Source organism: Nerophis lumbriciformis, linkage group LG23, assembly GCF_033978685.3.
Source record: "Nerophis lumbriciformis linkage group LG23, RoL_Nlum_v2.1, whole genome shotgun sequence".
In the NCBI taxonomy this organism is placed as follows: Eukaryota; Metazoa; Chordata; class Actinopteri; order Syngnathiformes; family Syngnathidae; genus Nerophis; species Nerophis lumbriciformis.
The window spans coordinates 38,446,050-38,469,625 of NC_084570.2; the positions used below are offsets into that span (position 1 = coordinate 38,446,050).

The 23,576-nt window shown below is 46.3% G+C and overlaps 1 protein-coding gene across 7 annotated transcripts in view; it reads left to right on the forward strand.

Annotated features, from left to right (window-relative positions):
- agrn (agrin) overlaps positions 1 to 23,576 on the forward strand; it is a 601,652-nt gene that overhangs the window by 412,454 nt on the left and 165,622 nt on the right. For all 7 annotated transcript variants that reach the window (XM_072915893.1, XM_072915897.1, XM_072915895.1 and 4 more), the window contains 3 exons: positions 12,628 to 12,849; positions 19,432 to 19,629; positions 22,083 to 22,283. In XM_072915893.1, the coding sequence (XP_072771994.1) occupies positions 12,628 to 12,849; positions 19,432 to 19,629; positions 22,083 to 22,283 (621 nt within the window). The remainder of the gene's footprint in view (positions 1 to 12,627; positions 12,850 to 19,431; positions 19,630 to 22,082; positions 22,284 to 23,576) is intronic.

The window sequence follows — 23,576 nt, forward strand, 5'->3', positions numbered from 1 at the left end:
GATCCATGCATATAGAGTTGCATTTAAAAAAAACTATAAAATAGGTCCGTGCATAAAGAGCTGCATTTAAAAATGTATAAAATAGATCCGTGCATAAAAAGCTGCATTTAAAAATATATAAAATATATCTGTGCATAAAGAACTGCATTTTAAAATATGTAAAATAGGTCCATGCATAAAGAGCTGCATTTAAAAAAATATATAAAATAGATCTGTGCATAAAGAGCTGCATTTAAAAATGTATAAAAGAGATCCGCGCATATAGAGTTGCATTTAAAAAACTATAAAATAGGTATGTGCATAAAGAGCTGCATTTAAAAATATATAAAATAGATCCATGCATATACAGTTGCATTTAAAAAACTATAAAATAGCTTTGTGCATAAAGAGCTGCATTTTAAAATATATAAAATAGATCTGTGCATAGAGAGCTGCATTTTAAAAGATATAAAAAAGGTCTGTGCATAAACAGCTGCATTTAAATTATATAAAAAAGGTCCGTGCATAAGGAGCTGCATTTAAAAATATATATATTAGGTATGTGCATAAAGAGCTGCATTTAAAATACTATAAAATAGATCCGTGCATAGAGAGTTGCATTTAAAAATATATAAAATAGATCCATGCATAAAGAGCTGCATTTTAAAAACTATAAAATAGATCTGTGCATAAAGAGCTGCATTTAAAAAATTATAAAATAGATCCGTGCATGAAGAGCTGGATATCAAAATATATAAACTAGATTTGTGCATGAAGAGCTGCATTTAAAAAAATATAAAATAGATCCGCGCATGAAGAACTGCATTTAAACATATATAAAATAGGTCCATGCATGAAGAGCTGCATTTAAAAATATATAAAATAGTACAGAGTCCATCCATCCATCCATCCATCTTCTTCCGCTTATCCGAGGTCGGGTCGCGGGGGCAGCAGCCTAAGCAGGGAAGCCCAGACTTCCCTCTCCCCAGCCACTTCGTCCAGCTCCTCCCGGGGGATCCCGAGGCGTTCCCAGGCCAGCCGGGAGACATAGTCTTCCCAACGTGTCCTGGGTCTTCCTCGTGGCCTCCTACCGGTCGGACATGCCCTAAACACCTCCTTAGGGAGGCGCTCGGGTGGCATCCTGACCAGATGCCCGAACCACCTCATCTGGCTCCTCTCGATGTGGAGGAGCAGCGGCTTTACTTTGAGCTCCCCCCGGATGACAGGGCTTCTCACCCTATCTCTAAGGGAGAGCCCCGCCACCCGGCGGAGGAAACTCATTTCGGCCGCTTGTACCCGTGATCTTGTCCTTTCGGTCATAACCCAAAGCTCATGACCATAGGTGAGGATGGGAACGTAGATCGACCGGTAAATTGAGAGCTTTGCCTTCCGGCTCAGCTCCTTCTTCACCACAACGGATCGATACAGCGTCCACATTACTGAAGACGCCGCACCGATCAGCCTGTCGATCTCACGATCCACTCTTCCCTCACTCGTGAACAAGACTCCAAGGTACTTGAACTCCTCCACTTGGGGCAAGATCTCCTCCCCAACCCGGAGATGGCACTCCACCCTTTTCCGGGCGAGAACCATGGACTCGGACTTGGAGGTGCTGATTCTCATCCCAGTCGCTTCACACTCAGCTGCGAACCGATCCAGTGAGAGCTGAAGATCCTGGCCAGATGAAGCCATCAGGACCAAATCATCTGCAAAAAGCAGAGACCTAATCCTGCAGCCACCAAACCGGATCCCCTCAACGCCTTGACTGCGCCTAGAAATTCTGTCCATAAAAGTTATGAACAGAATCGGTGACAAAGGGCAGCCTTGGCGGAGTCCAACCCTCACCGGAAACGTGTCCGACTTACTGCCGGCAATGCGAACCAAGCTCTGACACTGATCATACAGGGAGCGGACCGCCACAATCAGACAGTCCGAAACCCCATACTCTCTGAGCACTCCCCACAGGACTTCCCGAGGGACACGGTCGAATGCCTTCTCCAAGTCCACAAAGCACATGTAGACTGGTTGGGCAAACTCCCATGCACCCTCAAGGACCCTGCCGAGAGTATAGAGCTGGTCCACAGTTCCACGACCAGGACGAAAACCACACTGTTCCTCCTGAATCCGAGGTTCGACTATCCGGCGTAGCCTCCTCTCCAGTACACCTGAATAGACCTTACCGGGAAGGCTGAGGAGTGTGATCCCACGATAGTTAGAACACACCCTCCGGTTCCCCTTTTTAAAGAGAGGAACCACCACCCCGGTCTGCCAATCCAGAGGTACTTCCCCCGATGTCCACGCGATGCTGCAGAGTCTTGTCAACCAAGACAGCTCTACAGCATCCAGAGCCTTAAGGAACTCCGGGCGGATCTCATCCACCCCCGGGGCCTTGCCACCGAGGAGCTTTTTAACTACCTCAGCAACCTCAGCCCCAGAAATAGGAGAGCCCACCACAGATTCCTCAGGCACTGCTTCCTCATAGGAAGACGTGTTGGTGGGATTGAGGAGGTCTTCGAAGTATTCCCTCCACCGATCCACAACTTCCGCAGTCGAGGTCAGCAGAACACCATCCGCACCATACACGGTGTTGGTAGAGCACTGCTTCCCCTTCCTGAGGCGGTGGATGGTGGTCCAGAATCGCTTCGAAGCCGTCCGGAAGTCGTTTTCCATGGCTTCCCCGAACTCCTCCCATGTCCGAGTTTTTGCCTCCGCGACCGCTGAAGCCGCACACCGCTTGGCCTGTCGGTACCTGTCCGCTGCCTCAGGAGTCCCATGAGCCAAAAGAACCCGATAGGACTCCTTCTTCAGCTTGACGGCATCCCTCACCGCCGGTGTCCACCAACGGGTTCTAGGATTACCGCCACGACAGGCACCAACTACCCTGCGGCCACAGCTCCAATCAGCCGCCTCGACAATAGAGGTGCGGAACATGGTCCACTCGGACTCAATGTCCAGCACCTCCCTCGTGACATGTTCAAAGTTCTTCCGGAGGTGGGAATTGAAACTCTCTCTGACAGGAGACTCTGCCAGACGTTCCCAGCAAACCCTCACAATGCGTTTGGGCCTGCCAGGTCTGTCCGGCATCCTCCCCCACCATCGCAGCCAACTCACCACCAGGTGGTGATCGGTAGAAAGCTCCGCCCCTCTCTTCACCCGAGTGTCCAAAACATGAGGCCGCAAATCCGATGACACAACTACAAAGTCGATCATAGAACTGCGGCCTAGGGTGTCCTGGTGCCAAGTGCACATATGGACACCCTTATGCTTGAACATGGTGTTCGTTATGGACAATCCGTGACGGGCACAAAAGTCCAATAACAAAACACCACTTGGGTTCAGATCCGGGCGGCCATTCTTCCCAATCACGCCTCTCCAGGTTTCACTGTCGTTGTCAATATGAGCGTTGAAGTCCCCCAGTAGAACGAGGGAATCACCCGGGGGAGCACTCTCAAGTACTCCCTCGAGTGAATCCAAAAAGGGTGGGTACTCTGAGCTGCTGTTTGGCGCGTAAGCGCAAACAACAGTCAGGACCCGTCCCCCCACCCGAAGGCGGAGGGAAGCTACCCTCTCGTCCACCGGGTTGAACTCCAACATGCAGGCTCTGAGCCGGGGGGCAACAAGAATTGCCACCCCAGCCCGTCGCCTCCCACTGCTGGCAACGCCAGAGTGGAAGAGAGTCCAGCCCCTCTCGAGAGAACTGGTTCCAGAGCCCTTGCTGTGCGTCGAGGTGAGTCCGACTATATCCAACCGGAACTTCTCTACCTCGCGCACTAGCTCAGGCTCCTTCCCCCCCAGCGAGGTGACGTTCCACGTCCCAAGAGCTAGCTTCTGTAGCCGAGGATCGGACCGCCAAGTGCCCTGCCTTCGGCTACCGCCCAGCTCACATTGCACCCGACCTCTATGGCCCCTGCTATGGGTGGTGAGCCCATTGGAGGGGGGACCCACGTTGCCTCTTCGGGCTGTGCCCGGCCGGGCCCCATGGGGACAGGCCCGGCCACCAGGCGCTCACCATCGTGCCCCAACTCCGGGCCTGGCTCCGGAGGGGGGCCCCGGTGACCCGCGTCCGGGCGAGGGAAATCTGAGTCTCGGTTCTTGCATTTCCATAGAAGTCTTCGAGCTGTAGTACAGAGTCTGCTGCAGCCATTTTTACACTTGGGGAGATTTCCTTGTATTTCCTTTTTTTTCCTCCCGACACGCTCTGCCTTAATAAAGCGGCGAGAAGCGTCTGCAGTGCCTGGGAGGTGCAGGAGGATAAAAGATGATAAAAGAGGATGAAAGCAGTCGCAGATTAAGTCCTTTCATCTTTTCTGGCTGCGCGTGAAACTAAGACAAAAAGTTTTTTTAGCGGACTTGTCCTGGATTTCATCTGGCTGCTGAACTTGTGAAGGAGGCCAGAGGCGAAAACTTTGCATGAAAAATATGAGGAGTGTGACTCTGACCATTCTCGGGTGACCATTCCGTGCGGAACCGATTATCGTAGTATTTGGTCGGGGATCACAAAAAAATTAATTCACATCCAAATCGCGATTTTTATTCATCCCAATTCTCAAGCGATTCATAATTTTGAAGAAATAGGTAAAACATATAAATGTATGTGTGTATGTGTGTATGTGTATGTATATGTATATATATAATATGTATGTATGTATTTTAATATAAGTATTACTGTAAATTATTTTTATTTTTAGAAAAATTAATTAAAAAAAAAAATCGATTTTAGATTTTTTTTTAATCGATTAATAATCCTTACAAATAAGAATCGCGATTAATCTGAAAGTCGATAAAACAAAATAAAAAAAACGCCCATACTGTTTATCGTTACAGCCCTTATTACAACATGTATTTGTAATATAATTATTACTGTATATTTATTTTTAATTTTTTTTAGAAAGAAACATTTTTGAAAAAAAAATAATTTTGAACTTTTTTTTCAAAATAAAGTGTCTTCCGTAGAGACCTAAGGTGACAAACGAGTTGAGGCAGAATTAAGAACAAATGGCTCAGTGTGGAGCAGTTGGTTGGTTTCTACAACAATGGGGAGCTGAGTTCATCCAGCCATATGGCTGCCCTTTGGGAGTTATGGGTAGAAAAATAATTTGGCTGCCGTTTGGGAGTCTTGGCTAGAAAAAAAAAATCTGGCTGCCCATTAGGAGTCGTAGGTAGAAAAAACATTTAGATGCTCTCTGGGAGTGGTAGGTAGAAAAACCATTTGGCTGCCCTTAGGGAGTTGTAGGTAGTAAAACCATTTGGCTGCCCTTTGGGAGTGGTAGGTAGAAAAACCATCTGGCTGCCCTTTGGGAATTGTCGGTAGACAAACCTTTGGGAGTCCTGGTGTGATTTGACCCTAATCCTAGGTGAGGAGTGTGAAGCGGGAGTGTGAGTTGTGCAGCAGGAGTGTGAGTTGTGAAGCGGGAGTGTGAGTTGTGCAGCAGGAGTGTGAGTTGTGAAGCGGGAGTGTGAGTTGTGCAGCAGGAGTGTGAGTTGTGAAGCGGGAGTGTGAGTTGTGCAGCAGGAGTGTGAGTTGTGAAGCGGGAGTGTGACTTGTGAAGCGGGAGACTGAGCTGTGAAGCGGGAGAGTGAGTTGTGAAGCGGGAGAGTGAGTTGTGAAGCGGGAGTGTGAGTTGTGGAGCAGGAGAGGGAGTTGTGAAGCAGGAGTGTGAGTTGTGGAGCAGGAGAGGGAGTTGTGAAGCGGGAAAGTGAGTTGTGAAGCAGGAGTGTGAGTTGTGAAGCGGGAGAGTTAGCTGTGAAGCGGGAGAGTGAGTTGTGAAGCGGGAGTGTGAGTTGTGAAGCGGGAGAGTTAGCTGTGAAGCGGGAGAGTGAGTTGTGAAGCGGGAGAGTGGGTTGAGAAGCGGGAGAGTGAGTTGTGGAGCAGGAGAGGGAGTTGTGAAGCGGGAGAGTGAGTTGTGAAGCGGGAGTGTGAGTTGTGCAGCAGGAGTGTGAGTTGTGAAGCGGGAGTGTGAGTTGTGAAGCGGGAGACTGAGCTGTGAAGCGGGAGAGTGAGTTGTGAAGCGGGAGAGTGAGTTGTGAAGCGGGAGTGTGAGTTGTGGAGCAGGAGAGGGAGTTGTGAAGCAGGAGTGTGAGTTGTGGAGCAGGAGAGGGAGTTGTGAAGCGGGAAAGTGAGTTGTGAAGCAGGAGTGTGAGTTGAGAAGCGGGAGAGTTAGCTGTGAAGCGGGAGAGTGAGTTGTGAAGCGGGAGTGTGAGTTGTGAAGCGGGAGAGTTAGCTGTGAAGCGGGAGAGTGAGTTGTGAAGCGGGAGAGTGGGTTGTGAAGCGGGAGTGTGAGTTGTGGAGCAGCAGAGGGAGTTGTGAAGCGGGAGTGTGAGTTGTGGAGCAGGAGAGGGAGTTGTGAAGCGGGAAAGTGAGTTGTGAAGCAGGAGTGTGAGTTGTGAAGCGGGAGAGTTAGCTGAGAAGCGGGAGAGTGAGTTGTGAAGCGGGAGTGTGAGTTGTGAAGCGGGAGAGTGAGTTGTGAAGCGGGAGAGTGAGTTGTGAAGCGGGAGTGTGAGTTGTGAAGCGGGAGTATGAGTTGTGGAGCAGGAGAGGGAGTTGTGAAGCGGGAGTGTGAGTTGTGGAGCAGGAGAGGGAGTTGTGAAGCGGAAAAGTGAGTTGTGAAGCAGGAGTGTGAGTTGTGAAGCGGGAGAGTTAGCTGTGAAGCGGGAGAGTGAGCTGTGAAGCGGGAGTGTGAGTTGTGAAGCGGGAGAGTTAGCTGTGAAGCGGGAGAGTGAGTTGTGAAGCGGGATTGTGAGTTGTGAAGCGGGAGAGTGAGTTGTGAAGCGGGACAGTTAGCTGTGAAGCGGGAGAGTGAGTTGTGAAGCGGGAGAGTGAGTTGTGAAGCAGGAGTGTGAGTTGTGGAGAGGGAGAGTGAGTTGTGAAGCGGGAGTGTGAGCTGTGAAGCGGGACAGTGAGCTGTGAAGCGGGAGAGTTAGCTGTGAAGCGGGAGAGTGAGTTGTGAAGCGGGAGAGTGAGTTGTGGAGCGGGAGAGTGAGTTGTGAAGCGGGAGTGTGAGTTGTGAAGCGGGAGAGTGAGTTGTGAAGCGGGAGTGTGAGTTGTGAAGCGGGAGTGTGAGTTGTGAAGCGGGAGTGTGAGTTGTGAAGCGGGAGAGTGAGTTGTGAAGCGGGAGAGTGAGTTGTGTAGCGGGAGTGTGAATTGTGAAGTAGGAGAGTGAGTTGTGAAGCGGGAGAGTGAGTTGTGAAGCAGGAGAGTGAGTTGTGAAGCGGGAGAGTGAGTTGTGAAGCGGGAGTGTGAATTGTGAAGCGGGAGAGTGAGTTGTGAAGCAGGAGAGTGAGTTGTGAAGCGGGAGAGTGAGTTGTGAAGCAGGAGAGTGAGTTGTGAAGCTGGAGAGTGAGTTGTGAAGCGGGAGTGTGAGTTGTGAAGCGGGAGAGTGAGTTGTGAAGTGGGAGTGTGAGTTGTGAAGCGGGAGAGTGAGTTGTGAAGCAGGAGTGAGTTGTGAAGCGGGAGAGTGAGTTGTGAAGCGGGAGTGTGAGTTGTGAAGCAGGAGAGTGAGTTGTGAAGCAGGAGAGTGAGTTGTGAAGCGGGAGAGTGAGTTGTGAAGCAGGAGAGTGAGTTGTGAAGCAGGAGAGTGTGTTGTGAAGCAGGAGAGTGAGTTGTGAAGCGGGAGAGTGAGTTGTGAAGCGGGAGTGTGAGTTGTGAAGTGGGAGAGTGAGTTGTGAAGTGGGAGTGTGATTTGTGAAGCGGGAGAGTGAGTTGTGAAGCAGGAGAGTGAGTTGTGAAGCGGGAGAGTTAGTTGTGAAGCAGGAGAGTGAGTTGTGAAGCGGGAGTGTGAGTTGTGAAGCGGGAGTGTGAGTTGTGAAGCGGGAGAGTGAGCTGTGAAGCGGGAGTGTGAATTGTGAAGTAGGAGAGTGAGTTGTGAAGCGAGAGAGTGAGTTGTGAAGTGAGTTGTGAAGCAGGAGAGTGAGTTGTGAAGCGGGAGAGTGAGTTGTGAGGCGGGAGTGTGAGTTGTGAAGCGGGAGAGTGAGTTGTGAAGCAGGACAGTGAGTTGTGAAGCGGGAGAGTGAGTTGTGAAGCAGGAGAGTGAGTTGTGAAGCTTAAGAGTGAGTTGTGAAGCGGGAGTGTGAGTTGTGAAGCAGGAGAGTGAGTTGTGAAGCGGGAGAGTTAGTTGTGAAGCAGGAGAGTGAGTTGTGAAGCGGGAGAGTTAGTTGTGAAGCAGGAGAGTGAGTTGTGAAGCGGGAGTTTGAGTTGTGAAGCGGGAGTGTGAGTTGTGAAGCGGGAGAGTGAGTTGTGAAGCGGGAGTGTGAATTGTGAAGTAGGAGAGTGAGTTGTGAAGCTGGAGAGTGAGTTGTGAAGTGAGTTGTGAAGCAGGAGAGTGAGTTGTGAAGCGGGAGAGTGAGTTGTGAAGCGGGAGTGTGAGTTGTGAAGTGGGAGAGTGAGTTGTGAAGCGGGAGAGTGAGTTGTGAAGCAGGAGAGTGAGTTGTGAAGCGGGAGAGTGAGTTGTGAAGCGGGAGTGTGAGTTGTGAAGCGGGAGAGTGAGTTGTGAAGTGGGAGTGTGAGTTGTGAAGCAGGAGAGTGAGTTGTGAAGCAGGAGAGTGAGTTGTGAAGCGGGAGAGTGAGTTGTGAAGCGGGAGTGTGAGTTGTGAAGCGGGAGAGTGAGTTGTGAAGCGGGAGAGTGAGTTGTGAAGCGGGAGAGTGAGTTGTGAAGCAGGAGAGTGTGTTGTGAAGCAGAAGAGTGAGTTGTGAAGCGGGAGTGTGAGTTGTGAAGTGGGAGAGTGAGTTGTGAATTGGGAGTGGGAGTTGTGAAGCGGGAGAGTGAGTTGTGAAGCAGGAGAGTGAGTTGTGAAGTGGGAGAGTTAGTTGTGAAGCAGGAGAGTGAGTTGTGAAGCGGGAGAGTGAGTTGTGAAGCGGGAGAGTGAGTTGTGAAGCGGGAGAGTGAGTTGTGAAGCAGGAGAGTGTGTTGTGAAGCAGAAGAGTGAGTTGTGAAGCAGGAGAGTGAGTTGTGAATTGGGAGTGGGAGTTGTGAAGCGGGAGAGTGAGTTGTGAAGCAGGAGAGTGAGTTGTGAAGTGGGAGAGTTAGTTGTGAAGCAGGAGAGTGAGTTGTGAAGCGGGAGAGTGAGTTGTGAAGCGGGAGAGTGAGTTGTGAAGCGGGAGAGTGAGTTGTGAAGCAGGAGAGTGTGTTGTGAAGCAGAAGAGTGAGTTGTGAAGCAGGAGAGTGAGTTGTGAAGTGGGAGAGTTAGTTGTGAAGCAGGAGAGTGAGTTGTGAAGCGGGAGAGTTAGTTGTGAAGCAGGAGAGTGAGTTGTGAAGCGGGAGAGTGAGTTGTGAAGCGGGAGAGTGAGTTGTGAAGCAGGAGAGTGTGTTGTGAAGCAGAAGAGTGAGTTGTGAAGCAGGAGAGTGAGTTGTGAAGCGGGAGTGTGAGTTGTGAAGTGGGAGAGTGAGTTGTGAATTGGGAGTGGGAGTTGTGAAGCGGGAGAGTGAGTTGTGAAGCAGGAGAGTGAGTTGTGAAGTGGGAGAGTTAGTTGTGAAGCAGGAGAGTGAGTTGTGAAGCGGGAGAGTTAGTTGTGAAGCAGGAGAGTGAGTTGTGAAGCGGGAGAGTGAGTTGTGAAGCGGGAGAGTGAGTTGTGAAGCAGGAGAGTGTGTTGTGAAGCAGAAGAGTGAGTTGTGAAGCAGGAGAGTGAGTTGTGAAGCGGGAGTGTGAGTTGTGAAGTGGGAGAGTGAGTTGTGAATTGGGAGTGGGAGTTGTGAAGCGGGAGAGTGAGTTGTGAAGCAGGAGAGTGAGTTGTGAAGTGGGAGAGTTAGTTGTGAAGCAGGAGAGTGAGTTGTGAAGCGGGAGAGTTAGTTGTGAAGCAGGAGAGTGAGTTGTGAAGCGGGAGAATTAGTTGTGAAGCAGGAGAGTGAGTTGTGAAGCGGGAGAGTGAGTTGTGAAGCGGGAGAGTGAGTTGTGAAGCAGGACAGTGAGTTGTGAAGCGGGAGAGTGAGTTGTGAAGCAGGAGAGTGAGTTGTGAAGCTTAAGAGTGAGTTGTGAAGCGGGAGTGTGAGTTGTGAAGCAGGAGAGTGAGTTGTGAAGCGGGAGAGTTAGTTGTGAAGCAGGAGAGTGAGTTGTGAAGCGGGAGAGTTAGTTGTGAAGCAGGAGAGTGAGTTGTGAAGCGGGAGTTTGAGTTGTGAAGCGGGAGTGTGAGTTGTGAAGCGGGAGAGTGAGTTGTGAAGCGGGAGTGTGAATTGTGAAGTAGGAGAGTGAGTTGTGAAGCTGGAGAGTGAGTTGTGAAGTGAGTTGTGAAGCAGGAGAGTGAGTTGTGAAGCGGGAGAGTGAGTTGTGAAGCGGGAGTGTGAGTTGTGAAGTGGGAGAGTGAGTTGTGAAGCGGGAGAGTGAGTTGTGAAGCAGGAGAGTGAGTTGTGAAGCGGGAGAGTGAGTTGTGAAGCGGGAGTGTGAGTTGTGAAGCGGGAGAGTGAGTTGTGAAGTGGGAGTGTGAGTTGTGAAGCAGGAGAGTGAGTTGTGAAGCAGGAGAGTGAGTTGTGAAGCGGGAGAGTGAGTTGTGAAGCGGGAGTGTGAGTTGTGAAGCGGGAGAGTGAGTTGTGAAGCGGGAGAGTGAGTTGTGAAGCGGGAGAGTGAGTTGTGAAGCAGGAGAGTGTGTTGTGAAGCAGAAGAGTGAGTTGTGAAGCAGGAGAGTGAGTTGTGAATTGGGAGTGGGAGTTGTGAAGCGGGAGAGTGAGTTGTGAAGCAGGAGAGTGAGTTGTGAAGTGGGAGAGTTAGTTGTGAAGCAGGAGAGTGAGTTGTGAAGCGGGAGAGTTAGTTGTGAAGCAGGAGAGTGAGTTGTGAAGCGGGAGAGTGAGTTGTGAAGCGGGAGAGTGAGTTGTGAAGCAGGAGAGTGTGTTGTGAAGCAGAAGAGTGAGTTGTGAAGCAGGAGAGTGAGTTGTGAAGCGGGAGTGTGAGTTGTGAAGTGGGAGAGTGAGTTGTGAATTGGGAGTGGGAGTTGTGAAGCGGGAGAGTGAGTTGTGAAGCAGGAGAGTGAGTTGTGAAGTGGGAGAGTTAGTTGTGAAGCAGGAGAGTGAGTTGTGAAGCGGGAGAGTTAGTTGTGAAGCAGGAGAGTGAGTTGTGAAGCGGGAGAGTGAGTTGTGAAGCGGGAGAGTGAGTTGTGAAGCAGGAGAGTGTGTTGTGAAGCAGAAGAGTGAGTTGTGAAGCAGGAGAGTGAGTTGTGAAGCGGGAGAGTGAGTTGTGAAGCGGGAGAGTGAGTTGTGAAGCAGGAGAGTGTGTTGTGAAGCAGAAGAGTGAGTTGTGAAGCAGGAGAGTGAGTTGTGAAGCGGGAGTGTGAGTTGTGAAGTGGGAGAGTGAGTTGTGAATTGGGAGTGGGAGTTGTGAAGCGGGAGAGTGAGTTGTGAAGCAGGAGAGTGAGTTGTGAAGTGGGAGAGTTAGTTGTGAAGCAGGAGAGTGAGTTGTGAAGCAGGAGAGTGAGTTGTGAAGCGGGAGAATTAGTTGTGAAGCAGGAGAGTGAGTTGTGAAGCGTGAGAATTAGTTGTGAAGCAGGAGAGTGAGTTGTGAAGCGTGAGAATTAGTTGTGAAGCAGGAGAGTGAGTTGTGAAGTGGGAGAGTTAGTTGTGAAGCAGGAGAGTGAGTTGTGAAGCGGGAGAGTTAGTTGTGAAGCAGGAGAGTGAGTTGTGAAGCGGGAGAGTGAGTTGTGAAGCGGGAGAGTGAGTTGTGAAGCAGGAGAGTGTGTTGTGAAGCAGAAGAGTGAGTTGTGAAGCAGGAGAGTGAGTTGTGAAGCGGGAGAGTGAGTTGTGAAGCGGGAGAGTGAGTTGTGAAGCAGGAGAGTGTGTTGTGAAGCAGAAGAGTGAGTTGTGAAGCAGGAGAGTGAGTTGTGAAGCGGGAGTGTGAGTTGTGAAGTGGGAGAGTGAGTTGTGAATTGGGAGTGGGAGTTGTGAAGCGGGAGAGTGAGTTGTGAAGCAGGAGAGTGAGTTGTGAAGTGGGAGAGTTAGTTGTGAAGCAGGAGAGTGAGTTGTGAAGCAGGAGAGTGAGTTGTGAAGCGGGAGAATTAGTTGTGAAGCAGGAGAGTGAGTTGTGAAGCGTGAGAATTAGTTGTGAAGCAGGAGAGTGAGTTGTGAAGCGGGAGAATTAGTTGTGAAGCAGGAGAGTGAGTTGTGAAGCAGGAGAGTGAGTTGTGAAGCGGGAGAATTAGTTGTGAAGCAGGAGAGTGAGTTGTGAAGCGTGAGAATTAGTTGTGAAGCAGGAGAGTGAGTTGTGAAGCGGGAGAGTAAGTTCTACTGCGTTTTTATTATTTCATATCTGCTGGCCAGCAGCTTGCACTTTTTTCCCAATTATCCTTCTTTTTGTCCTCTTTCTGATTTGCGTCCTCGGTCTCTGGGAGGCTCTCTGCCAGTTCGGAGCCTTTGAAGACCACATCAATTCATTCCCTCGTTTACTGGAGCCGCCATTGTTGGTGGGACGTTTCATCTCCGCGCTGCCACAGGGCAACTTGAGTTTTTTTCCATGCCGCCAGTTTTAGCAGAGTCCTCAAAGACTCGGGACCCAGGAGGATCGGGACAAAAGGAAGCGCTTGACAGGAAGTTGAGGCGTGACAGGAAGTCTGCGTCTTTCTTTACCATCTTTTCTAACATCCTCCTTTGACTAACCTCACCTAAAGACTTTCTCCAACCTCCGGTCTGACAACCTCCGGTCTCCCTCCTCCCTAACTTTGTTGTCGGTCCTCAGATCTGGACGCGCCCAGCCCCTGCGTGGACAAGGTGTGCCAACACGGCGCCGTGTGCGTGGTGAAGAACGACCAGCCCGTGTGTGAGTGCCCGGAGGCCTGCCCGCAGACGTCCGACCCCGTGTGCGGCTCCGACGGGCACAGCTACGGCAGCCCCTGCGAGATGCGCGCCATGGTCTGCGCCCTGCAGAAGAACATCCACATCCAGCACAAGGGACCCTGTGGTGAGTCGCTGTAAGCCTGGACCTCTTCTAACAAATGTGCTGCTTTTGGGAGGTGCTCTCAAAATCACAGCACCACCTCCAGGTGAAAGAAGGCTACCTTGTCCTATGTCATCATGCTAACGTTAGCATGCTTATGTTTTATGCTAGCTTTTTAGCTAATTTTGTAAGTATGTAATTCTTGGAAGTATGCTAATGTCTCTAATATTAGCATGCTAACATTTCAGCTAATTGTGTATATTTTGACCTAAAAATCATAGTTTTTGTATGTGGCGCCATCTTGGAAGTATGCTAACGTCTCTTATAATAGCATGCTAACATTTTATGCTAGCATTTGAGCTATTTTTTAAAGTTTTTCCCTAAAAAGTCATAGTTTTATATGTGGCGCCATCTTGGAAGTATGTTAACGTCTCTTGTAATAGCTTACTAATGTGAGCTAATTGTAAATGTTTTTACCTAAAAATGATAGATTTTGATACTTGGCGCCATCTGTGAAGTATGCTAACGTCTTTTGTAATAGACTGCTAACATTTCATGCTAGCATTTTAGCAAATTTGGTATGTTTTAACCTAAAAATCATGCATTTTGATACTTGCCGCCATTTTGAAAGTATGCTAACGTCTCTTATAATAGCATGCTAACATTTTATGCTAGCATTTTAGCTAATTTTGTATGTTTTTCCCTAAAAATCATAGTTTTATATGTGGCACCATCTTGAAAGTATTCTAACTTCTCTTATAATAGCATGCTAACATTGTCTGCTAGCATTTTAGCTGATTGTGTATGTTTTAACCTAAAAATCATAGTTTTTATATGTGGCGCCATCTTGGAAGTATGCTAGCGTCTCTAATGATAGCATGCTAACATTTGATGCTAGCATTTTAACTAATTGTGTAAGTTTTAACCCCAAAATCATAGTTTTTGTATGTGGCGCCATCTTGGAAGTATACTAACTTCTCTTATAATTGCATGCTAACATTTTATGCTAGCATTTTAGCTGATTTTGTAGGTTTTAATCTAAAAATCATAGTTGTTTTTTTTATACGTGGCGCCATCTTGGAAGTATGTTAACGTCTCTTGTAATAGCTTGCTAATGTGAGCTAATTGTAAATGTTTTAACCTAAAAATCATAGATTATGGTACTTGGCAACATCTGTGAAGTATGCTAACGTCTTTTGTAATAGACTGCTAACATTTCATGCTAGCATTTTAGCAAATTTGGTATGTTTTAACCTAAAAATCATGCATTTTGATACTTGCCGCCATTTTGAAAGTATGCTAACGTCTCTTATAATAGCATGCTAACATTTTATGCTAGCATTTTAGCTAATTTTGTATGTTTTTTCCTAAAAAATCATAGTTTTATATGTGGCGCCATCTTGGAAGTATGCTAACTTCTCTTATAATAGCATGCTAACATTGTCTGCTAGCATTTTAGCTGATTGTGTATGTTTTAACCTAAAAATCATAGTTTTTATATGTGGCGCCATCTTGGAAGTATGCAAACGTCTCTAATAATAGCATGCTAACATTTTATGCTAGCATTTTAACTAATTGTGTAAGTTTTAACCCCAAAATCATAGTTTTTGTATGTGGCGCCATCTTGGAAGTATACTAACTTCTCTTATAATTGCATGCTAACATTTTATGCTAGCATTTTAGCTGATTTTGTAGGTTTTAATCTAAAAATCATAGTTGTTTTTTTTATACGTGGCGCCATCTTGGAAGTATGTTAACGTCTCTTGTAATAGCTTGCTAATGTGAGCTAATTGTAAATGTTTTAACCTAAAAATCATAGATTATGGTACTTGGCAACATCTGTGAAGTATGCTAACGTCTTTTGTAATAGACTGCTAACATTTCATGCTAGCATTTTAGCAAATTTGGTATGTTTTAACCTAAAAATCATGCATTTTGATACTTGCCGCCATTTTGAAAGTATGCTAACGTCTCTTATAATAGCATGCTAACATTTTATGCTAGCATTTTAGCTAATTTTGTATGTTTTTTCCTAAAAAATCATAGTTTTATATGTGGCGCCATCTTGGAAGTATGCTAACTTCTCTTATAATAGCATGCTAACATTGTCTGCTAGCATTTTAGCTGATTGTGTATGTTTTAACCTAAAAATCATAGTTTTTATATGTGGCGCCATCTTGGAAGTATGCAAACGTCTCTAATAATAGCATGCTAACATTTTATGCTAGCATTTTAACTAATTGTGTAAGTTTTAACCCCAAAATCATAGTTTTTGTATGTGGCGCCATCTTGGAAGTATACTAACTTCTCTTATAATTGCATGCTAACATTTTATGCTAGCATTTTAGCTGATTTTGTAGGTTTTAATCTAAAAATCATAGTTGTTTTTTTTATACGTGGCGCCATCTTGGAAGTATGTTAACGTCTCTTGTAATAGCTTGCTAATGTGAGCTAATTGTAAATGTTTTAACCTAAAAATCATAGATTATGGTACTTGGCAACATCTGTGAAGTATGCTAACGTCTTTTGTAATAGACTGCTAACATTTCATGCTAGCATTTTAGCAAATTTGGTATGTTTTAACCTAAAAATCATGCATTTTGATACTTGCCGCCATTTTGAAAGTATGCTAACGTCTCTTATAATAGCATGCTAACATTTTATGCTAGCATTTTAGCTAATTTTGTATGTTTTTTCCTAAAAAATCATAGTTTTATATGTGGCGCCATCTTGGAAGTATGCTAACTTCTCTTATAATAGCATGCTAACATTGTCTGCTAGCATTTTAGCTGATTGTGTATGTTTTAACCTAAAAATCATAGTTTTTATATGTGGCGCCATCTTGGAAGTATGCAAACGTCTCTAATAATAGCATGCTAACATTTTATGCTAGCATTTTAACTAATTGTGTAAGTTTTAACCCCAAAATCATAGTTTTTGTATGTGGCGCCATCTTGGAAGTATACTAACTTCTCTTATAATTGCATGCTAACATTTTATGCTAGCATTTTAGCTGATTTTGTAGGTTTTAATCTAAAAATCATAGTTGTTTTTTTTATACGTGGCGCCATCTTGGAAGTATGTTAACGTCTCTTGTAATAGCTTGCTAATGTGAGCTAATTGTAAATGTTTTTACCTAAAAATTATAGATTTTGATACTTGGCGCCATCTGTGAAGTATGCTAACGTCTTTTGTAATAGACTGCTAACATTTCATGCTAGCATTTTAGCAAATTTGGTATGTTTTAACCTAAAAATCATGCATTTTGATACTTGCCGCCATTTTGAAAGTATGCTAACGTCTCTTATAATAGCATGCTAACATTTTATGCTAGCATTTTAGCTAATTTTGTATGTTTTTTCCTAAAAAATCATAGTTTTATATGTGGCGCCATCTTGGAAGTATGCTAACTTCTCTTATAATAGCATGCTAACATTGTCTGCTAGCATTTTAGCTGATTGTGTATGTTTTAACCTAAAAATCATAGTTTTTATATGTGGCGCCATCTTGGAAGTATGCAAACGTCTCTAATAATAGCATGCTAACATTTTATGCTAGCATTTTAACTAATTGTGTAAGTTTTAACCCCAAAATCATAGTTTTTGTATGTGGCGCCATCTTGGAAGTATACTAACTTCTCTTATAATTGCATGCTAACATTTTATGCTAGCATTTTAGCTGATTTTGTAGGTTTTAATCTAAAAATCATAGTTGTTTTTTTTATACGTGGCGCCATCTTGGAAGTATGTTAACGTCTCTTGTAATAGCTTGCTAATGTGAGCTAATTGTAAATGTTTTAACCTAAAAATCATAGATTATGGTACTTGGCAACATCTGTGAAGTATGCTAACGTCTTTTGTAATAGACTGGTAATATTTTATGCTAGCATTTTAGCAAATTTGGTATGTTTTAACCTAAAAATCATGAATTTTGACACTTGGCGCCATCTTGAAAGTATGCTAACATCTCTTATAATAGCATGCTAACATTTTATGCTAGCATTTTAGCTAATTTTGTATGTTTTTCCCTAAAAATCATAGTTTTATATGTGGCACCATCTTGAAAGTATTCTAACTTCTCTTATAATAGCATGCTAACATTGTCTGCTAGCATTTTAGCTGATTGTGTATGTTTTAACCTAAAAATCATAGTTTTTATATGTGGCGCCATCTTGGAAGTATGCTAGCGTCTCTAATGATAGCATGCTAACATTTGATGCTAGCATTTTAACTAATTGTGTAAGTTTTAACCCCAAAATCATAGTTTTTGTATGTGGCGCCATCTTGGAAGTATACTAACTTCTCTTATAATTGCATGCTAACATTTTATGCTAGCATTTTAGCTGATTTTGTAGGTTTTAATCTAAAAATCATAGTTGTTTTTTTTATACGTGGCGCCATCTTGGAAGTATGTTAACGTCTCTTGTAATAGCTTGCTAATGTGAGCTAATTGTAAATGTTTTAACCTAAAAATCATAGATTTGTGAAGTATGCTAACGTCTTTTGTAATAGACTGCTAAATTTTTATGCTAGCATTTTAGCAAATTTGGTATGTTTTAACCTAAAAATCATGAATTTTGACACTTGGCGCCATCTTGGAAGTATGCTAATGTCTCTTATAGTTGCATGCTAACATTTTATGCTAGCATTTCAACTAATTGTGCATGTTTTAACCCAAAAATCATAGTTTTTATATGTGGCGCCATCTTGGAAGTATGCTAACTTCTCTTATAATTGCATGCTAGCATTTTAGCTGATTTTGGAAGTATGCTAATGTTTGCATGGTAACATTTTATGCTAGAGTATTAGCTGATTGTCTGTTTTTACCTAAAAAATCATGAATTTTGATACTTGGCGCCATTGTGGAAGTATGCTAACATCTTTTATAATATCATGCTGATGTTAGCACATATATATATATACATACACACACACACACACACACACACACACACACACACACACACACACACACACACACACACACACACACACACACACTTATATAGTAATATAATGAATAGATAATGGATTTGTAATTAATATAATTGGATATTAAGAGTATGTGAAAGTTGGACATGGATAAGTGTGGAAAGAGTGTTTTGTACTTTCCCATCATGCTTTGCAGTGGATTTAAACGGGTATATGTTTGAGTCATGAATGGGGTTTGGACATTTTTTTTTAACATCCACAAAGTTGAGTGAGCAGGTTGTGTTATGTGTGACTGTGTGTGTTGACTTTTTGTGTTGCTTTACTTGCAACATGAGTAGGGAAGGTTGTTTGGATTGGCTCATACAGATAAATGCTGCTCTGTGTACACTTCAAAGTACAGTTTTTAGTAATTGACCTGATTAGGATGGCAGCAAAATATCCACGGATCCACACATGGCGATGAGCAGCTTCTTAAAGCCACTCTCTGAATACTCCAGACGCCATCTTGGCAGGCCAATTATCCCACAGGCGCCATTGCTAGTCGACTATTTTCCCTTTTTTTTGTCTTCCCACTTTTCGCACACACTGAGCAGCAATATGGCAGTTATGAGCCCCCCCTTCCCCCGGCACAACTCACTCAATATCCCCTTCACGGCGATGGATTTTATTCTTTGTGCCGTGCATATGTTCACGCGCCCATGGAGCCGTGAGAAAGCCCTGGACGGCGTGCAGAATCATGTTGTTGTTACTTTGCAGGTCTTCACCTGAGGCATTCAAATACATCTTTATCAATCAATCAATGTTTATTTATATAGCCCTAAATCACAAGTGTCTCAAAGGGCTGCACAAGCCACAACGACATCCTCGGTACAAAGCCCACATAAGGGCAAGGAAAAACTCACCCCAGTGGGACGTCGATGTGAATGACTATGAGAATGCGTTGCATTCAATTGTGTGTGCGTGCCAAAGCCGCACGTATTATGTAACTGAGCCAGCACTTGTTGGACTGGACGAAAAGAGGTCGTTACAATTCTCGGGAGGGGCACTGAAATTTGGGAGTCTCCCGGGAGGTTTGGCAAGTATGAGAATTAGCGGTCTACCGCGGCACCGCCGCTGTATATAATCGGCGAGCCAGCTCTAGTGTTAATTTGATATCACCTCACGGGCCAAGTGAAATTACACGGCGGGCCAAATTTGGCCCGCGGGCGAGAGTTTGACACCCATGGTCTATACTTTTACATTGTTTCACGACGAACGGCCCTCAATCAAATCCCTCCTGATTTTTAAATGTGTAGCTGCCAGCAGCATATCATGCACTGTCCTGGCTTTTCCAGTGCAATAGGACAAGCCTCTCTCAACGTGTCCATTGATTGACTTCATGTCTGGCATTAAGCTGCACTGTCCTGAGTACTCCAGCATGGTCATCTGCTCACATCCCTCAATCCAACATATCCATTTTAGATCCCAGTCTTTAGTTCCTCTTCAGATGAACAAGGTAGTTCAATGTGACCCACTTGGTTCTGCACAGGACTCATGAGAGGCGAGCGCGCTGACGACCGAGCTAAAAGCCAAGCGCTATCGACTGGATAGCTGCTGAAGTGGCCAGGGAGTGAGGAAAAGGCGGGGACCACGTGGTTCCATGTTGTCCATACTTACACCAGACCTCTTGTCCTAGATGAGTCCTGCACCAACTGCTCCTTCGGGGCCATCTGTGATGTCCAGACTCAAACCTGCGTGTGTGCCACCGAGTGTGTGGACTCCCACCAGCCCGTCTGTGGCAGCGACAGCACCACCTATGGCAGCGAGTGTGAACTGCACGTGCACGCCTGCAGAACACAGACGGACCTCCAAGTGGTCAGCCAGGGAGAGTGCAGTAAGTACTACATCACCTCCACCTGATACTATATCACCTCGACCTGATACTACATCACCTTCACCTGATACTACATCACCTCCACCTGATACTATATCACCTCGACCTGATACTACATCACCTTCACCTGATACTACATCACCTCCACCTGATACTATATCACCTCGACCTGATACTACATCACCTTCACCTGATACTACATCACCTCCACCTGATACTATATCACCTCGACCTGATACTACATCACCTTCACCTGATACTACATCACCTCCACCTGATACTATATCACCTCGACCTGATACTACATCACCTTCACCTGATACTACATCACCTCCACCTGATACTACATCACCTTCACCTGATAGTACATCACCTCCACCTGATACTACATCACCTCCACCTGATACTACATCACCTCCACCTGATAGTAAGTCACCTCCACCTGATATTACATCGCCTCCACCTGAAACTGCATCACCTCCACCTGATACTACATCACCTCCACCTGAAACTACATCACCTCCACCTGATACTACATCACCTCCACCTGATACTACATCACCTTCACATGATAGTACATCACCTTCACCTGATAGTACATCACCTCCACCTGATAGTACATCACCTCCACCTGATATTACATTGCCTCCACCTGAAACTACATCACCTCCACCTGATACTACATCACCTCCACCTGCTACTACATCACCTTCCTTCACCTGATACTACTGATACTACATCACCTCCACCTGCTACTACATCACCTTCCTTCACCTGATACTACTGACACTACATCACCTCCACCTGATACTACATCACCTCCACCTGAAACTACATCACCTCCACCTGATACTACATCACCTTCCTTCATCTGATACTACTGAAACTACATCACCTCCACCTGATACTACATCACCTCTACTTGATACTACATCACCTCCACCTGATACTACATCACCTCCACCTGAAACTACATCACCTCCACCTGATACTACATCACCTTCTTTCACCTGATACTACTGAAACTACATCACCTCCACCTGATACTACATCACCTCTACCTGATACTACATCACCTTCACCTAATACTCCATCACCTTCACCTGATACTACATCACCTCAACCTGGTACTACATTACCTCTACCTGATACTACATCACCTCTACCTGATACTACATCACCTCTACCTGATACTACATCACCTCCACCTGATACCACATCACCTTCACCTGATACTACATCACTTTCACCTGATACTACATCACCTCCACCTGATACAACATCACCTCAACCTGATACTACATCACCTCCACCTGATACTACATCACCTCCACCTGATAGTACATAATCTCCACCTGATACTACATCACCTCCACCTGATACTACATCACATTCACCTGATACTACATCACCTCCACCTGATATTACATCACCTTCACCTGATAGTACATCACCTCCACCTGATAGTACATCACTTCCACCTGATACTACATCACCTCCACCTGATACTACATCACCTTCACCTGATAGTACATCACCTCCACCTGATAGTACATCACCTCCACCTGATACTACATCACCTTTGCCTGATACTACATCACCTCCACCTGAAACTACATCACCTCCACCTGATACTACATCACCTTCCTTCACCTGATACTACTGAAACTACATCACCTCCACCTGATACTACATCACCTTCCTTCACCTGATACTACTGAAACTACATCACCTCCACCCGATACTACTGAAACTACATCACTTCCACCTGATACTACATCACCTCTACCTGATTCTACATCACCTTCACCTGATACTACATCACCTTCACCTGATACAACATCACCTCAACCTGATACTACATTACCTCTACCTGATTCTACATCACCTCTACCTGATACTACATCACCTTCACCTGATACTACATCACCTCTACCTGATACTACATCACCTTCACCTGATACAACATCACCTTCACCTGATACTACATCACCTCTACCTGATACTACATCACCTTCACCTGATACTACATCACTTTCACCTGATACTACATCACCTTCACCTGATACAACATCACCTCTACCTGATACTACATCACCTTCACCTGATACTACATTACCTTCACCTGATACTACATCACCTCTACCTGATACTACTTCACCTTCACCTGATACTACATCACCTCTACCTGATACTACATCATCAACAGCATACCATGCACTTTTGCAACTTTACCAGCATAGTACCGCAGCCCTTAAGCAGCACACCATGCACCATTGTGCTCTACAATCTAGTCTATCCTGCCTTGCTAATCTTTAGCAACATGTCATACACTGTCGAGACCATTCCGTCATCCTTTAGTACAGACAAATATATCCTAAGCAGCATGACATTCCAGCGTTTATAGCAGCAGGCAGCATATCCTACATGCTCGTCTTGTCCTGTGCACACAGAGAGCTGTGGCCACACGGTGTGCTCCTGGGGGGCCCGCTGTGTCCAGAGCAAGTGTGAGTGCCCGCCGTGCTCGGACCCCTCCTTCTCCCCCGTCTGCGGGAGCGATGGCGCCACCTACCAGAACCAGTGCGAGCTGCGCCTGTCCTCCTGCCAGCAGGAGAGGAGCATCCAGGTGGTGAAGGCCGGCAGCTGCGATGAAGGTAGGCGGGAAACCTGGAACATAAAGGTTGGGGGGACCTTGAAGATGAAGGTAGGGGAGGGCTGGAAGATGAAGGTAGGGGGGGAACCTGGAAGCTGAAGGTAGGCGGGGGACATGGAAGATGAATGTAGGGGGGGGAGCTGGAAGATGAAAGTAGGGGGGGACATGGAAGTTGAAGGTGGGGGGGAACCTGGAAGATGAAGGTAGGGAGGGGGACATGGAAGATGAAGGTAGGGGGGTGACCTAGAAGATGAAGGTAGAGAGGGGGACCTGGAAAATGAAGGTTAGGGGGGGGGGTGGTGGTGCAAGATGAAGGTAGGCGGAGGGAACTGGAAGATAAAGGTAGGGGAAACATGGAAGATGAAGGTAGGCGGGGGGAATGGAAGATGAAGGTGGGGGTAGGGACCTAGAACATGAAGGTAGGTGGGGGAATTGAAGATGAAGGTGGGGGGGGACATGGAAGATGAATGTGGGGGTGAGGGGACATAGAAGATGAAGGTAGGCAGGGGACATGGAAGATGAAGGTGGGGTTGGGGGGGTGGAAGATGAAGGTAAGGGGGGTCCTGTAAGATGAAGGTAGGGGGGGGGAACTGGAAGATGAAGGTAGGTGGGGGCGGGGGGCCTGGAAGATGAAGTTAGAAGGTAGGTGGGGGACCTGGAAGATGAAGGTAGGCGGGGATATATGAGATGAAGGTAGGCGGGGGACATGGAAGATGAAGGTGTGTGGGGGGGGGGGGGGGGGGGGGGGCATGGAAGATGAAGGGGGGGAACCTGGAAGATGTAGGTAGGGGGGACCTGGAAGATGAAGGTAGGGGGGTACCTGGAAGATGAAGGTGGGGGGGTGACATGGAAGATGAAGGCGGTTGAGGGGGCTGGAAGATGATGGTAGGGGGGACCTGGAAGATGAAGGTAGGGGGGTACCTGGAAGATGAAGGTGGGGGGGTGACATGGAAGATGAAGGCGGTTGAGGGGGCTGGAAGATGATGGTAGGGGGGGACATGGCAGATGAAGGTAGGGGGGGAACCTGGAAGATGAAGTTAGGGGGAGGGGATGGAAGATGAAGGTAGGCGGGGGAAACCTGGAAGATGAAGGTGGGGGAGACATGGAAGATGAAGGTAGGGTGGGCCATGGAAGATGAAGGTTAGGGAAGGTTAGGGAGGGGACATGGAAGATGAAGGTGGGGGGGAACCTGGAAGATGAAGGTAGGGAGGGGGACATGGAAGATGAAGGTAGGGGGGTGACCTAGAAGATGAAGGTAGAGAGGGGGACCTGGAAAATGAAGGTTGGGGGGGGG